A 15,463-nucleotide genomic window follows, 5' to 3' on the forward strand; every position below is an offset into this window, starting at 1 on the left:
AATTCAGCCTTTTCATATACTACCTTTCGTAATCACCACATAAGCAGTGCAGATGAATACAGTAGATGCAAAACAAACAGTCATGGAAGACATTTTTGCTAAAATATTTGCAATGACTGACTGTAAAGTGGTATCAGAGAGTTGCATAACCTCTTACAGAAACAAGATCAAAGATGTGATTTGGAAATGTTTTCTCATTCTATAAAAGAATAAACAGAAAAGTTTCTCAGGATACAAACTGTGTTATAAAGACTAACAAAGTGATTAGGTAATTCTCATTATTCAGTTTAATACCACTGAAACCATGAGAAATCATTTAATACCATCAGATTGTTCAGGTGTGACATCTTTGATACAGAGCTATCTAACTATTGGCAAAAAGAAACTAGAGATTAAGGCAACACTTCTATTGCAAACCAAAACTGTGCTCCTTTTCCTTGCCAATATATTGGTTAACAACAGATGTGTAAAATTCTAGGCATGAAGGAGGAGGCAGTAAATCAACAGAAAAGGATGCCAGTCACATCTTTCTGTTTTGTTGTTATAGACATCCATGCATTACCTGGAAACTATAAAAGCCAGCTGTACAATCATAACGAGCAAAAAAACCCTGCACATATTTTTATGAAACCTAACAAAATAACATGCTTTATAGTAGATTTTTAGTTTCAAAACAATTCTATCTGATGCACTCTGTCTCCAGTTTTGAAGCATGTAGATTCTACACAAAGCAGAGCTGCATTGGCTTGGTGAAGTACTGAAACCCTACAGCAGTAACGTTCTTGAGCAGAGCTGGAGGACCCAAGATTTAAAAGATATAGGATAGACAGGAAGATTTAAAGGATATAGGATAATAGGTGGATTTAAAAGTAGTAACAGTGGTATCTGCAGCGGTGCTGTTTCAAAGGTTAGCACTTATTTATGACCAATAAGCTGGATACAACCAAGACATAGTCTTGAATGTTTTTAAGCTGTATTTTAGATTTATTAGATCTGACCTGGAAATTTTTTTTCATTAAGACTCATATCAGGATTTCCTTTTTGTTTTGTTGAACTGATCCAATGCCTTTCATTTTGAAAGGTTTGAACAAAGCAGTGAGTTTTCTTTCCCTGGCGATGCACTGCCATACGGAACTGCAGAATAGCAACCCATATTCTCCTGCAGTTCAGAGTTCTTGACGATTACTAAATTCAAAGGGTAACATGCATTTCCCTCTGATCATAATGTCTGATCATCTTTGTAATTGGATGAAGATGGGTATATCACATAATCTGGGAAGTAGTATATAAGGAATAAAGGAGTCATTGAAGCAGGATTCATCTTCACATGCCTACATGAATGCCCATAGCTGATCTAGTCACCTGTACTCTATTTTCAAAGGCAGCACTAAAACAGGCGCTATGGACAGCTGAACTATGGTTCCCAGCTTGCTTTGAGATGCACAAGCAGAGTTCACTGTTGAACTGGCTTTTTTTCTTTTAAACGGTTCAACAAATTAACCTGAAACATTACCTTTTCAGGAATGTCTACCATGTTCTGTTGCTACGGAAAAGGTCTAAATGAGAGTTTTTCAGGATTCCCATTTTGTGAAGAAAAAAAAAAAATTATTCAGTCTGGCCTGAAAACAACAGTACGCCCTCCAGAATTTGCCATGACAATGCTAGAACAGTTGTGCTAGATATCAGTTTCCTTTGGAAAAAGACCTTTCAAAGTGGTAGGAGACATTCCCAGCTCTACTGAAGAAATACAAAATTAATATAACCCTTGAGATTCTTATTCACTGAAAAAACATTATTTTGTTCCATGGGTAAACAGAATAGATCTCCAAAGTGCACATCCATACAGGGAACTCTATTTTATATTACAATTTTATTCACTTGTTATGAATACTCACAACATTAATCTACTGCAGATAATCTATTCAGTGTATTTGAAAATCCATTTATTTTCACTTATTGATATGCATGTGTTACACTTGTATATAATACAGTATTTTCAGTGTTGATTTAAGAACAAAGAAACAAAGAAAACAAATACTGAGAAGCATGATGTAGATTTTTGACCAAAGAGAGGCCATATTCAGATTTTACAAAACAGCACATTTACACTTTGCACTGTCCCAGACAATCTCTTTAAGATGCTACCTTCTGTCCCGCACCTGTTAGCACAAATCCATACAATATTAATCCATCCTAAAATACTGAGATACCTAGCTGCTGCTACAAAGTTTATCCTAATTAAATTTTAATCAGAAAATAATATCTTTCCCTGCCAACATTTTTTATTATTTCTCAGTAGAATGATAGAATATACTTCTCAATTTTATTCCCCACAGTCATTTATTTTATTTAAGCTCTCCTGTGCAATAATACAGCAGAGGTAATGAAATGGTTTTGAAACAGCAGGGGCTACTGTGACAGGCAGAGCACTCCAGGGTGTTCATTCATCATGGAACTTAATATATAACTACCTAGCCATGTCAATGGCTTGTAATGATAAAGTCATTTCCCTCTTTTTCTGGGAGTCTGGTAACCACACGGGACTTTTAAATAAGCTTGCCCCTATATATTTTTGACTACCATTAAGTGTGCGTGGTTTTCATGTCAATGCACCAAAGCATACACTCAGAACTCCCTCACCCTCTCCAGTCAGCATGCTTATGCAGTGTCACTAAAAGGAATCGCCAAATTTCTGTTGTATCAATATTACAGATGGTACAATATACATTAAATGGAGTATAAAATTATACATTCTGAAAAAAAGCTCATAGATGCTTAAGGCCTTTAAATATTGAGGATTTTTTTCATGTAACAGCACATCACAAAGTTCAAAAATTGCTATTGAAACAGAAAATAAAAAAGTAAATGTGATTTTGGCAAGGATCAGATCTGAATTGGATGACTGTAAGCAAGCAAAATACCCACGAGCCATAAATCTGGGAGGGCACTAGGACTTTTTTCCTTTATAGCAAACAGACTGAGCAGACATCTACATAAGCATCCAACAGTACTTAGGTTCAAGCAAGAGATTTTATTTTTTAATAAAAAGACAAATATTCTGAATGATTACCATCCAATTTCATAATTGCAAAACTCATTTACATCCCTGCCTACCTTTTTAAAAAGGGATGAAATACCATCATTCACTGCTTACCATTAATTTCAATGAATTAAAGGTTGGGAAAGTAAAGTATGTATCAGTAACACCCATCTCCTTCAAACTAAATGGAAATGTGTATCTTAAAGGTATAAAATGCCTTATAATGGAAGTGGTAATTGAGTTCTGACCACTACTTTTTTAACTGCCAAAGAGCTGCAGTAGTTAGTTAGCCTTAGGGAAACATGTCAACCTGACTATACATTCTAATATGACTGATGTATTCAGATAACTATTATTTGTCAACAATAATTATTAACAATGGATATATATTTCCATTCCTATAACAAAAGCAACTTCAAGATGTTGAAAAATGTACCTTTGAGAGCTCCAAGATTAGAATACAAATAAAAATGTCTAAAACTGCGCCATGCCAGACGACAATTTCTGCAACAGAAATTTAATTAAAGCAGTGTGCAGTCCCACCAGCAATCTGAATGGTGGACCAGGGATCATTTTAGAGAGAAGGAACCAATACATTCTGGAGGTTGACTTCATCAAAATGAAAAGCCACCGGTCTGGAATGGAGAATCCGAAAGATTGCTGCTTTTCTGCACCTTTTGAATATCAGCTGCAAATTCCTCAGCAAGTGCAATTTTACAAGTGTACACAGTTCAATCAGTTGAAATCTTTGTGACACAGAAGTTCAAAATAACTTTCCAGTAGTTTTGATCTCAAGGCTGTTGCTGATTACAAGCCAGGTTCTCATTGAAACAATTGATTCTGAAGGATACACCCCAGCAATATAAAATTTCACTTCAAGGATTGCCTGGAAGAATGAAATTCCTACGTGTTGTACTTAATGTTATCAGCCTTGAGACTGACTTGATTTGTCTTTAGCTATCGGGTTACCTGTAAAGAAAAAGAAAATCAGAAAATCAAAACTGTACATAGAGAATCTATCTCCGAAGTACTGGAAACAGACTGAAATATTAGATCTCTGTCCAGCAAAGCTCTTTCAACTGTTTTTAAATAAGTGAATAATTCCTGATGGTAATAGATGGGATTGCTCCCCAACTTAAATTGTGTGTTTAAGTGCTTTGTTGGAATTGGACCTGACAAGGAGAAATTGAAATGTGACCATGCTTAAAAATATAATAAAAAAATCTGAAGGTCACAAATTACCAACCCACAAATGTCAAGGAATATTTCTGTATTTTGTTCATCCTTTTCAATGTTAGAATTTCTGCATGGTAACAACTATGCTTTTAAGATGTTAGCCATTGAGTATAACAGTGACTGGTACTGGAGATGTATTCTTCTGTTCTGTGCATGCTACTTTAAAATGCAATGTCCTGTTAAGGGCTAAATGCATCTTAGCAAGCAATAATCACTTCGTGGAGAAACAGGACAAAAATCATGCATACATAAGCAAGAGATAGATATATCCTGTTATTCACAAGGTATAAAATAACTACCAAGGAGTTCACTTAGAGTGGTTTTGCCGAGCCTAACATGAAACAAGAGTGGAACAGAAGGACCAGAGAGAAAGGGTGGGAGACAAAGCATTTCACAGTAATTGGACTTTCCCTGTGTCTGATTTGGATTTTAAGCATTAGAAGAAAAAAAAAATCCATCATATCAAAAAAACATAACTTTGAGGAATATTTCTGCTGTGTCAGTGGATACAATTAATGATCATGTAACCTTTTAATATCAAATTGTGTCAGGGGACAACATCCCAACTCTTGAGGAACAACCCATTAGAACGGTCACAATAACACTATGACATCAAGGGACATGTGCTTTTCATTTTGATCACAGAGAGAAGGGTCATGCTCCTTAATGATGAAACATTCTTTTGCCCTCAGCTAAACTGTTTGCACACAGCTCTCATTGGCTCTGCAGAGCACGAATGTAGAGCAGAATATTAGAAGGACTGTTCAAGGAGTTCATTACTTCGGTTTGCCTTCTCCACCAAGTTGTTTCTAGGAACTGCACTTAAGAAGGCAATAATAAAATTGTGCTTTGTGATTTTTATGATACATGGGTTTATTTATTACACTGCTCTTGTTTTGTTTTGTTCTTGCTGTTGGAAACAGCCTCATGTGGCCCCTTCTATAGTGGAAGATTGTGTGAAAAAATAATGAAGAATTAATTTAAAAGTCAGGCAACATATTTCTATGCCCTGCACCAAAGCTCAAAAGGCTGACACAGCATCTTATTGTTATTTATTTTTTGCTTTATTGTAACAAGCTGGAGTTCTACTCATGGACCCAGATGCCACTGAGCTACATAATGTAAAATAACACATCTTCTGATCCTATCCGCAGGTGGATTTTTATTAGGTTCACTTGATATAGATACATATATATATATTAAAAAAAAAACCTGTGGTAAATCAACTGATGCAAAGCACACTGAAGACAGATCAAAGGATGTGAGACTCCCAAAGAGGCCATGTAGATGCAGGGTCAAAGCTTCTTACTTTTCCAAACAACAGAGTAGACCAAAACCAAAGCAGAATCAGAGGACAGTTTCCTCAGAGGCACAACTGGACAGGCATAGTCACTGGAACTCAGCTGAATTCTCTATTCTGCCTACATACACACAGAGTAGACCTTTGCTATTAAAGAGAGGATGCCAGCTGACTTTTGAGAGATGAAGTTGACCATGACCCAGCAATGTGCCCTTGCCGCAAAGAAGGGTAATAGTAACCTGGGCTGCATTAGACAAAGTATTGTCAGCAGGTAGAGGGAGGTGATCCTTCACCTCTGCTCAGTACTGCTGAGGCCACACCTGCAGTAGTGTGTCCAGTTTTGGGCTCCCCAGTACAAGACAGACATAGAGCTACTGGAGAGAGTCCAGTAAAGGGCCACTAAGGTGCCACTAAGGCAAATAAGGGACTGGAGCATCTTCATATGAGGAAAGGCTGGGAGAGTTGGGACTGTTCAGCCTGCAGAAGAGGCAGCTCAGCAGGGATCTCATCAATGTTTACCAATACCTGAAGGGAGGGTGCAAACAAGATGGAGCCAGGCTCTTTTCAAGTGGTGCCCAGTGACAGGACCAGAAGCAATGGGCACAAACTGAAACACAGGAGGTTCCCTCTCAGGAAACACTTTTTTACTGTGAGGGTGACTAAGAACTGGCACATGTTGCCCAGGGAGGTTGTGGAGTCTCCATCCTTGAAGATATTCAAAAGCCATCTGGTCCTGGGCAACCGGCTCTAGGTGGCTCTGCTTGAGCAGGGGGCTTGGACTTCCAGAGGTCCCTTCCAACCTCAACCATTCTGTGATTTATTATTTCTATGACATCCAGCTCTGCCAATGCATGGGCTAAGGTGATATACTGCAGCTAGCAAAAAGAGTATTTTCACACATACATGACTGCTCAGTTACATGGCTGTTTGGAAGTGCAAATGTGTTCTCTTCAGTCAGAAAGAAACTCAGTAAAATCATAATCTGCAGGCCTATCTGCTCCCCCCCATCTAGCTCTACAACTGCGTGGTGAAAATATCCCTATAAAAGCAATACACGCTGTTACATAGAATAAATAGGTGATATAAAGAAGAAAAAAATCAGATAGCCATTCAAATCTCTGCTCTATAACAGGTGGCTAATCATATACAAAGGTCATTTTGTTTATACAGACTGCACAGGAAGTCAAGCTGCATATTCCTAGTTTTTACAATTACATGATTGGAGTTTTTAACTGCTTTCCCTTGCCAGAATTTTTATTATTCCGCCTGCCCTCTTTTTTCTTTTTTTTTTCTTTTCTTTTTTTCCTGTTAACTTCCAGGTCACACAATGCTACTCTGAGTAAGATGCATAGTGGTCCACATTTGCCTCTATGTAAGAAAGTAATACTTGTTATGTGCAAGCACAGACCAGACATTAACATTAATGGAAATTACATATCCATACACATTAGGGAGAGAATAGACCTCTCGAATGCTAAAGGCAGTTTCATAAAGAAGCAATGAAATTTTAGCTAATATCTACTGATGGTATTCCCAGAAATGCTTAATTTTGGATATAGTAAAAGCTATTTGGTTTGAGTGGCTAGGAAGCAAGGTATTGTGCCAAAGGTCTTTAAAGGAAAAGGGGGACTGATAGCAGTATGTGTCTGATCTTTAAAATCCTAAGAGAACAGTAACACACCGAATGGGTGCAAATCAAGTCTAATCAATTTTTCAGTTAATAATTAATATGTATGGAAAATTAACTTTGCTGCTGTTTAAAAATACAAATGAAAAAAAGGACATAAAACCTTTAGCATCCTAGGTGTTGTTTTGAATTAATTTGTTCATTCTTGGAACATGATTACTCCCTTTATGCTAATACATTTTTTCACATGGTTGTTATATCATAGACACAATGCATTAGACTCTCTTCACTTTCTTGTACTAAATGTGCAATTAAAGTATAATTACTCTGCAGTTGCAGACTTTTTAATTTAAATTAGTGAGTGGCTGCTGTAAATTGACTGTAATTGTATGTGAACTCACTTGTTTTATTTTAAAACAACAATATATAATTAAATGCAACTAAAGTTTTGCACATTTCTTCTGCTCACTAAATGTTCAAAACAGATGCAGTCTTTGGGTAGAACGTTTTTGCCAGGGTAACCCAGAATGGACCAGAGAGGAAAAGACCTCAAAGGCAGTGCATTGCAAAAGCTACAAGCTCAAGCGTTTTTCTGGACAGCCTCCATTCCAGTGCTGCTGAAAATGGGTGAAAAATGTCCTCACTTGTGAAATCTCCACAGCTGATGAATACAGCAGATAATACTATCTATTCCATAAGAATAGATTCCCAATAAAAACCCAGTCTGATACTTTTCCTCAAGACTTCCTTCTGCCTTAGAAGAGGAAGGGAGGAAAATCCAGACTATAGGATGTAAAGAATGGCTGAGTGAATATTCTCTGAATAGTAAAGCACTTTTCCTTACTTTAATGCATCTAAGCATCGAAGTTACAGGATCACAATTAGGTATAGTACAAATCTTCTGTTTCTTCAGAGAAACAAATGTATTACTAATTATTTGCTAACTACAGAATAGTTTATACATGCAAATGAGGCACATAATTAATTATTATTTGATAATGTTAGAAGAAAATAGATAACAATATACAGAATATTGAAATAAGTGTGTGCTGGAACTTTTCATAACACAACTTTGTACATTACTATTTTTTTGACTGGCAGCTCTTTCAATTTTTTTCTATGTTTATCACAAACCATACACAATATCCGTATTAAAAACAGACTCTTGAGTTTGCAAAGTCAAGCACTTGAAAGTTAGCAGCTTGCCTTTCTACGGGTGCCCTTGCAACTCCAATTCTATCTCTTTTCCATCATGCACAGTAAACAACAGAATTTAGTGGGGGAGGAGTGTTGGAGGGAAGCCTGTTATAATGTTGTCAGGACTATGTATCAATGCAAATGCAGAAAGGGGGAAATTTTTAAGCCAGTGTTTCTTTCCTCCACAGATGATTCAGCAGTATGACGGACCTTCTCTTCCACGTTTTTGCCAAATAATATAAATAAACACAAGAAATAGAAATAATTTAATACTGGGGTTTTTCTTTTTAATTAGAACTGTTCCATCAACTGTATAGGATTGTGTGTGTGATCATAGCCTGACTGTCATTAAGCATACTGAAGAATCATCAAGCCATCTTTTTTTTTTTCCCTGAGATACGTTAAGACAGAGAAAGGAAATTATTTTTTTAAAAAGCAATTAATAGCTCACCCTGAGCTCAGTGGAATTTCATGAGACAAAGAAAAGCCATCTTGGCACCCCTAGCATTCTTCTGTAAAATATTAAAGACTTCTGGGAAACAAAAATGGTGTGGGGATTTCTTTAAAAAATAAAAAGGGTCTCACAAATATATTTAATGAACAACATGAGATAAGTGAAATACAGGGAATGCCACAAGAATCCCTTAAATAAATGCTTGAAGAAAGAAGCCTAAGAAATGGCTTGAAGAAATGCCTAGCTATGGATTGTCCTCCAAGACATGGAGATAAGACAGAGATCTCGTACCAAGACAGCCCTTATTTGTATGCAGTACCTTTCCAGTCATTTTGTGTCCTTATTTTTATATGCTTTTTTATACTGTACGTAAACAGACCACAAAAAAAAATTAACAAAACATGGTCAACAAAGTGATTCTTTAGAAAGCCTTTCCTAATAAGGAATGGACTTGAAGAGGGCTATATCAGTCATATTTTTCCATGACATAAATAACTTTGTTTAGGTAGTGAAAAGTCACTACCTAATACAAATATTACAATGCAGAAACAGAAGGGCCTATACAACCAGAAACAAACATCTGCCAATGCATTTTTTCCACTTACGCCCTCTGCGAATGAGGTCGAGGTTGGAAATTATTTGAACAGATGGATGCGCACTATTTCCTGGAACTTCAAAATCCATACACTGTCTTTGCCATGCACTATCATTCATACGTGGCTTATGAAAGCAAATGACAGTTTGGATTGCCACTTGTGCATGTTTATTCACTGAAACAGTTCAACTTGTAAGCTTGGAAGGTCCTTCTGATCTAATGCTACTACCTTGTACCAGTGATACTCGAAAGTACTTTGCAAATGTTAACAAAGGACAGGCTCACAATTACCTCATAGCTTGAGAATCCTGTAATTTATTTTCTAAAGAAGGGGGGAAGCTGGACAAAAAGAGCTGTTAAGGGAATTTTTGCAATAGGGCACCTATGTGCACATGCACTTAACAGTAGATAGGTGTGGATTTGGGTGTTTATGTTGGATAACTAAGTTTCTAGGTGCACAAGAAACCATTACAAAAGTCTGAGAAACGTTAAGGTGATTCAACCATATTTCAAGGGTATGCTTGATAAAGTAACTGCAGCAGAGACCTGTGAGTTAGGAAACAGACTCTTGTTTCAGTCTCACAGACCGCTATTTGACTTGGGCTAATGACAAAAGGCAAAATTTGAGTGATTTGTGAGCAGTCTGGAAAACAGATATTTAATGATAACTATATGGATTCATTTACCTTCAGTGAGGATTACATATTGATAGACTTTTTTTCAAGTCTTCACATGTTTCATTCCTGCTTATAAGACTTTGGCCCTACATAACTTTTGATATCAAGACTCAAGAGCTTTAAATTTTTCTCTTAACTTTATTTCAGGCACTGCAGTATGAAAAGTGTTAGTCTGAACAAGTTCCCAAGCCTGTAATAGAGCAATTTAGAATTCTAGATCCTCAGGTCTCACCTTTGGCAAACATCTCTAACTCATTTTATTAATTAAATAGAACATTTTCCAGTACCCTTAAATGGCTCAAAAGTTTCCAATGTCTTTGTTAACTACCGGACTCTAAAGCTTTTAATTCTTTCATACTTTTATTGCACTGTGACTAATCAGAATTGCATTTGTGATAATTCTTGTGCTTAGGACCTTCCATTAGAAAGAAACAAACATGTTGAAAACTCATTGCACACAATGCCATTTGAAGTATAATTCTGTATTTCAAATTTTCCCACTGCTCTTAATGATTTTAGCAGGAGATTGTTGGTGTTAAAATGAAGACCTAGACAATCAGTATTAAAAACTGTAATTAAAACTAAAAGGGTTTGGAAATCTTTCACAAGTAAATTGAGATTTCCACTTGTTCCAAAAAATCTTAAAGTTAGGACTAGAAAAATAGGTAAAGGAAAAATACTTTAGAGCATGGCATACGTTCCTGAAAATGGCAGAGTTCTTCATCTTAAACATGGTTTTAAGACTAAACAGACAACATCTACCATATCTTAGGAATATAGCGGAAATACCCCTTTCCCAACTTTTTTCTGAATTTCAATTAATCCAGTGTGGGATGCTGAGCTTTCAGCTACAAAGCGACACCTAACTGAATGTACCAAGATGTACTTCCTTTATAAGCGCTGTTCTCTTCTCCAGAGCACCTGTTGCTTTCCCATAATAGTGAGTACTTAAGTTTATCGATTGGGTCTACCTTTGAAAGGAGAGTGAGTGAAGAAAGACATTTAAAGGCTCCCAGAAGCATCTGACTGACACACTGAGGCTGCTTAGGAGCGCAATGCAGAGTCTCTCCAACCACCCTCCTGAAGCTCTGCCCAAATAAGCCACGATTCCTGGGCATCTGCAGCAAACTAAGCAACTACAATGAGGAGTAAGCTACAACAATTCCTGTTAATACTGTGTAAACCTGTATTTGTACACACCTGCTGCTCTGTGAGCAATAAACCAGGGCTGGAACACATTTTCTGGAGTGGTTTGACTCTTTATTCCTCAGCGAACGTTCTGGCCCTTCCTTAGAATCCGACCAAGACTAGGATTCATCACAACTAGTGCTCCAACGTGGAGCCAGAATATTTTGTGTGTGTGGAAAAATCAAAAATTGTCATCAGGCACAGCAGAAACCTCCTTTCTCTACTTCTCCATTCGGACTTGAGGAGTTTTACACGTTTGCCTAAGAAACAAACACATGTCAAGTACTACACTGTTATGGAATTAGTTACAGAAAACAAAACTGGGATAGTTGGAATTTTCTTTAACTTACAAGGAAAAGTACAAAATGACAGGAAAAAACATATTTCAGAATCAGAGCGACTTCTCTTAGCAAAAGAGCATGGTCTCAAAAACACCCCCAAGCAATAACAGTAACCCCCAAGGAAAAGGTTTAAACATACTCAAACTCATTGATTTGTCACCAAAAAACAATAGAAACTGATAGATAACACTCATTTTTGCAAGTATATCAGCAATCTTTAACTATAATAAAACAGTAATTGAAAAGTTCTTTGAAAATAAGTCTATGGATAGACCTGTGGTACAGAAAAGAGCCATGAAGTCAGAATACGATTCCTTCTAAATGAAAGATTTGAGTGTGTTCTTCCCATATGTTTAAAGTAAAAAAAAAAAAAAAAAAAAAAGGAAGTTTAAAGTTTGAAAAATGTGAGCATTTTGAGAACTCTACTTACAGTCATTTCTATGGTCAGTAGGTTACAGAAAACACCATAAAATAACAGATGGCACATTTCAAAAGACAATGTTCAATTCAGACAGCCAGTTACTTATCCAGATATTTGAGGTAGTTTTTGGACCTGCTGATAATGATTGTTTCCTAAAAGGGTTGCACAACACCTCGAAAGATCACCTAAATTTCTTTAAATAACGCTTACAAAAATATTATTATTTTCCTTTTTTTTTTCTTTAGGCTTTTTAACTTAAATGTCATGCTGCAGATCATTAGAAACATACATTACAAGATTAAACTCATACTTTGATAACTTGTTGCTTTAATAAGATCTCTACAGATTTAAAGACTATGAAACAAATTAATATGGCTCTGTATTCTTATTTCCTTGAACTTGATAGTGTACAAAATAAACTTAATTGATACAACTCACTAGGACAATTCTCATAGTGTATACCTGATGAAGATATGAGAGTTATGTCAAGGCTAAATCTAATTCATTAGTCTTTTGAATGTATTTCATTATTATTCTCTTCCAAAAGGTAATGCCACTACAATGCACATACCTAAATTTTCTCAATCTTTCTACAACTCAGCACAGGAATTAAGTTTATGGTAGAATTGTTTTAACTTCACAATTTTTTTCATTTACAGACAACAGTTTTATATTAAAAGAAGACTTAAACATAAACCTTATTTTACTTTCTGTAACAGATAATAACTGTAGCAATACAGACAAGGATATATCCTCTTGAGGTTTTTGTGGTGATCACAACTCCATAGTGGGACTGCAGCATGGCGGCATAAAAGACTGCAAGACAATTAATTAAATAATGTAATTTTCTTCTCTTTTGCACCACTTATTCCATCTAGTCATCTCAAGTGGAAAAGAAAAACAACCTCCTTCCTTTTTACAGATGAGGAAACTGAAGCATAATAAAGAGTCATGCTACCCTTCAAATTGTGAGAACGTAAATGGAGAAGGAGGGATAGGAACAGAGTCCTTCTGTCTTTGGCTTTATCTGACCTCACCTACCTAAAGGAAGGACTACTGTTGCTCTTGATTGGAAAGGAAAACCTGTAACAAGCTGTTTCCTGTGTTCAATATTCTAAAACAAAAAACAAAAAACAAAAAAAACAAAAAACAACCCAGCCTTATTTTAAAATTAGGTTGAGGTTTTAAATTGCCTAACAGGTATAACGGATTTTCATCATTTAATATATTTTTTCCAGAAATTGGGTAAGATTGAACTTCAAATTATCCCCACGAAAAAATCAGGTAGTCTAAATTCATCACATTTGATATCTTTTTCTTCTTCAGAAGTTTATGGTGTGTTATTTTTTCTGGGATTTTGAATGGAGAGTAAAAAGCCATTTGGACGAGACCAAAATAGAAACGTAAATTATTTCCTTACCTGTAATTTTATCTTCTCTATGAGGGTACCTGCTGCTCTGTTAGTGCAGTACTGATGTGTTTTCTGCCTTTGTCCCAAGCTTCAGAGATTCCTCTGGTGATTTTTCCCCACTTGCTTACCAGCTTCCACTGCTGGCATTTTGAGGTAGTGCACTCACATTTGGATCCACGAATACTGCCACAGCTGAGGGAATATAAGACAACTAAAAAACAAGTTAGAAAACAGCAGAGCAATATCCAGGCAGGAAAAAAAAAATGTTTAAAAACAATGAATCAGTCATCAACTTGAAACCCTTCGATCATTTTCCTCTCTCTTTCCATCCATTTAGAATCTCCACATGAAGAAAAGACTTTCCCAAGCTTGGAGAAATTTTAGCCAAAGTAGTGGGTGCTGACAGAGTAGTGGGTACCCATTCAGAGAATATAAAATTATTTTAAGGGAATCTAATTTTAACTTTCTCCAGCATGAGTACCCATCACGCCATCACTTTAATACAGATAAGAAACAGAAGAAAGGTGGCAGATTTGGAGGATTTCAGAAAAATCCCTGTCTCAAGTCTTAACAGAACCAGGGAAAAGGAAGACTCAAGGGCTTTTCACCTAAAAGCTGTCATAGATGAATAACTGAAGGATTTCTCATTTCCCAGGGAAAAATACATAAAGTCTGGTTCACTAAGAAGTAGTTAAGATTATGGTTGCTGATCCCCTACTAACAGTTGTAGTCATCTTGGTCATCAGAGAAAAAGAAGGGAAAAGAGAAACTAGTACTGTCAATTTAATAAGTAAATAAATTAAACACAAAACAGAGAGCATATCTACCATGCATGTTTGAAGTTGCATGTAGATGACAAAATTTCGCTGGCATTCTCTTATGTTTTTTACGTATAATGGTCACAAGTTCCTGTGGCATTCTTGGAAGAAGATAGCATAACACACTGGTACTAATTCCAGAAAATGATGGCTTTGATGCTTTTCCCTGGCATTTGCCCTGAACTCATGATAAACTGATGCACGTTACTAGCATCATTCCTGAACTGATTAGAAATGTCTTCTTGCTTGAGTATTATGGAGATTTCCAGGTGAAAGTTACAACTTCCTGTACTGGGGATCACCTTGATACTGCTTCTGAACTCCACAGTACACAGAAAAGATGTATCCTGTCAAAGGAAAAAATGAACTCTAGAAATTTAACTAAGAACCTGCTTTGGTATTCAATTTAATTTGTCTTTCTTAAAGAACCTGGCAAGTTGTCTTCACACCTGCATCTTCTCATTATCTTCTGACTAGTATGTGACCCAAGACAAGGTAAGTATGAATGAATCGGAGCAGCTAATCACAATTAAACACTGGTATTCTAAAATCTCAAGTAATGAAGGAAAGACCAAAAGGCTCTGAAGAGGTTGTTGCCTTCAAATTTCAGGAACATAAGTACCAATGATTTGCCTTAAGGTCAAGAGAGAGAAAAAGGACTCTGGTAATTTCTTGAATGACCCTCCAAAAAGAAATTCGCTTTGCAAATAATCAGCTTCAAATTTGCCAAGTTGCATTCTAGGAGAAAGTCTCCTGTTCCTTTTTCGTATTTTGAAAATGTTGAACAATAATTATTAACAACTGGAATTAGAATGATGCCTTGAAGATGATAAATTTGCTATGCTATCTCATTTTCCAAGGTCACTCTGAAAAGATGATAAGGAGGCAGGACAGAGGGATCTCAGAATTCTAGAAGAACAACTACTCTGATTTTTCAGTGCATTTGCCTGAATTGGTAACAGCACAAGCAGAGGTAAAGTCCTTTGGTCTTCTTTTGGCAGGGTCATGTTTCTGAGCCACAAAGCTTGAATTCAAGATGAAGGAACAAGCTGTTCTTCTGGCTGGCATCAGTAAGATATTTTCTGGCATTTTTGAACCTGAAGAGGCAAAGCTGTTTTGGACCTCTTGACATATGCAGCTCCATTAAAATTCTCAAAT

General features: G+C 36.4%; 1 protein-coding gene across 2 annotated transcripts in view; it reads right to left on the reverse strand.

Annotated features, from left to right (window-relative positions):
* Nucleotides 1-1,921: 1,921 nt before the first annotated feature.
* Nucleotides 1,922-15,463, reverse strand: part of TAFA2 (TAFA chemokine like family member 2) — a 195,937-nt gene continuing 182,395 nt past the window's right edge. Inside the window, exons 5-6 of one of the 2 annotated variants that reach the window (XR_012994744.1) lie at nt 11,327-11,574; nt 1,922-4,009 (exon numbers count right to left, since the gene is read on the reverse strand). Coding sequence is in view for 1 of the 2 variants with exons in the window: in XM_076331955.1 (XP_076188070.1) it covers nt 3,998-4,009 (12 nt within the window). In the remaining variant the exon portion in view is untranslated. The remainder of the gene's footprint in view (nt 4,010-11,326; nt 11,575-15,463) is intronic. The other variant, XM_076331955.1, reaches the window with a different exon arrangement.

The sequence above is a fragment of the Aptenodytes patagonicus genome, chromosome 1 (genome assembly GCF_965638725.1).
Source record: "Aptenodytes patagonicus chromosome 1, bAptPat1.pri.cur, whole genome shotgun sequence".
Taxonomy (NCBI): Eukaryota; Metazoa; Chordata; class Aves; order Sphenisciformes; family Spheniscidae; genus Aptenodytes; species Aptenodytes patagonicus.